General features: G+C 36.9%; 1 protein-coding gene across 1 annotated transcript in view; it reads right to left on the bottom strand.

Annotated features, from left to right (window-relative positions):
• ABCG2 (ATP binding cassette subfamily G member 2 (Junior blood group)) overlaps positions 1–2,221 on the bottom strand; it is a 159,794-nt gene that overhangs the window by 3,177 nt on the left and 154,396 nt on the right. The window contains exon 14 of the mRNA XM_023528408.1: positions 1,668–1,674. Within this exon, the coding sequence (XP_023384176.1) occupies positions 1,668–1,674 (7 nt within the window). The remainder of the gene's footprint in view (positions 1–1,667; positions 1,675–2,221) is intronic.

The raw sequence follows: 2,221 nt of genomic DNA, 5'->3' as shown, positions 1-2,221 counted from the left end.
ATAAAATTAAAGCTGGAAGAGCAACTATTCATTTTAAAGATGAGGAAACTGCTACCAGAGATTATTAGTAACTTGTCATGAGTTTCTAGAATTCAGTTCTTTTATAGGTTGATAAATTAAACTAGATTTCTCCTTCATGGTTACCGTTTGGCTAGAAGAGTTAATAAGCAGTACATGATATCACTAGTTTATGAGTTGGATGCTTCATGCATAATTCAGTTCACTGTGATTTCTGCAAAGGTTTCTGTCGAAAATAATTCTGGCTGCACAACAGTATGATGGCAAATGAAAAGAAGACAACAATATACTTCACTAGATACTTAAATTGCACAGATTCCTTTTTAATGTGTAGACAAATCAGGTAAATTAGAGAGAGCTTTAAGAAAACTTTTTAAGAAACAACAATTTTAGGTAGGCAATTGTTAGGAAGATAACAGTCATGCATGCCAAAGCCACGTGATTCTTCCACAGGCCCCAAGGCGAGATATCGATGCCCTGCTTTATCAAGAATTCTTCTCCAGTACATCTGAAATTCAACAGAAAAAGAATATGACTTCAATCTTAGCATAAGTACAATTTTACTCAATACAATCACCATTCATTATTTTAAGAAGCCTATAGGTTACTAAGTCTTAAATAACTATCCCTTCATATAAACTAGGTAACAGTTAATGAGTGCTTACAATTCTGCTTGATACACGCTGAGCAACCTGCATGTAATAGTCTACTTAATACCTAAAACAATGCAATGAGGTTAATATTACACACATTAAAAGATGAAGAGAGTATGGTTTAAGGAACTTGACCAAGTTCACAGACTCACACTTTGAACCAAGCTCCCTCTCCAGATCCATTTGTGTTCAGATCTATGCTGCTGCTCTCTTCAAAGGGCAGAAACATTTACCAAGTAATTTTTCACTTATTCCTGAGGCGGGAAACCTCAGCTTTAACAGGTGACATCTGAGGCCCTCACAAAGATGATCAAAGCTCTGTATGGACTAATTACCCACCTATCAGCCATACAAAAGAAACAACACTACAAAAGAACATAGGCTAAGAATTCCAAAACTAAGAAAAGAGGAGAGGAAGGGCTTCCTGCCAGAGTTGTACTCCGTCAGCTCTTGCACCAAGACTGGAATAAGCATCTCAGGTGCTCGGCCACAAGACATCACCAGAAGGCCAAGTTACCAGGGAGGCCTGCGTGGTAGATGGAGCAGAGCTGGTGGAGTTGCCCTGCCACAGGTTAGAAAAGCACCTGGTACTAAAAACACCTGGCACAGCCATAGTTATTACCTTATACCATTTTTGTACAACTCTTTAAATTAAGCAGTTCCCCAAAAATGTCATACCCAGGTAAAAAGAACAGAAGTGGGCAGGATAAAGAAAATTTCTCTTCATAGAGGTTTTCCGGTAATACAGCCGACCCTTGAACAACGCAAGGGTTAGGGGCACAGGGCTGTGCCATCGAAAAGCCACATATAACTTTTGACTTCCTCCAAATTTAGCTATAAAAGATCTACTGTTGACTGGAGCCATACCAATAACATAACAGTAAATTAACACATTTTGTATGTTATCTGTATTATATTTCATATTCTTAGAATAAAGGTAGAGAAGATGTTATTTAAAAAATTATAAAGGAAAAACTACATATACAGATTTATTGAAAAAAATCTACATATTACTGAGCCCATGCAGTTCAAATCTGTGTTCAAGAATCAACTCTACTTCAGAATGGCATTTTTTTGCCATTATTCAAAGCTATTTCTCTTCTACTTGAATGGTCATGAGATTTAGGATATCCCCATTCTCTTTTCTGTCATTAATATATCAAAACCAAACCATTAATGACAATCATTGAAAAGAAAATTGTCATTTATTTTTAAAAAAACAACATCTTCTAATTTTATTAAAATCTGCATTTGTTTTATTGACATTTCGGTTTTATTGGCAATACACAAAAAATGGGAATTCCTTCCTAGCTTACAAAAATATATGTTTCCTTCTCTAGGGAATAGATCCTTTGATAGGTAGTTTCCAAGTCAGTTTTTTAAAGACCCAAAAACCGTTCAGCGTTTGATTTCATGATGTCTCCTAAATGCAGGAGGAAGAGGCAAGTGCCTGGACTGTGGCAGGAAAATGTCCACTCCCTTTCCTTCTGCTGCCCTTTTAGCTCTTACTGCTGACCATGGGTTGGGCTCACAGGAAGCCCTAAGTGTGT

The sequence above is a fragment of the Pteropus vampyrus genome, unplaced genomic scaffold, assembly GCF_000151845.1.
Source record: "Pteropus vampyrus isolate Shadow unplaced genomic scaffold, Pvam_2.0 Scaffold25, whole genome shotgun sequence".
Lineage (NCBI taxonomy): Eukaryota > Metazoa > Chordata > Mammalia > Chiroptera > Pteropodidae > Pteropus > Pteropus vampyrus.
Note: the sequence above shows the minus strand (reverse complement) of the source record. Positions and strands in the feature narration are given on the sequence as shown.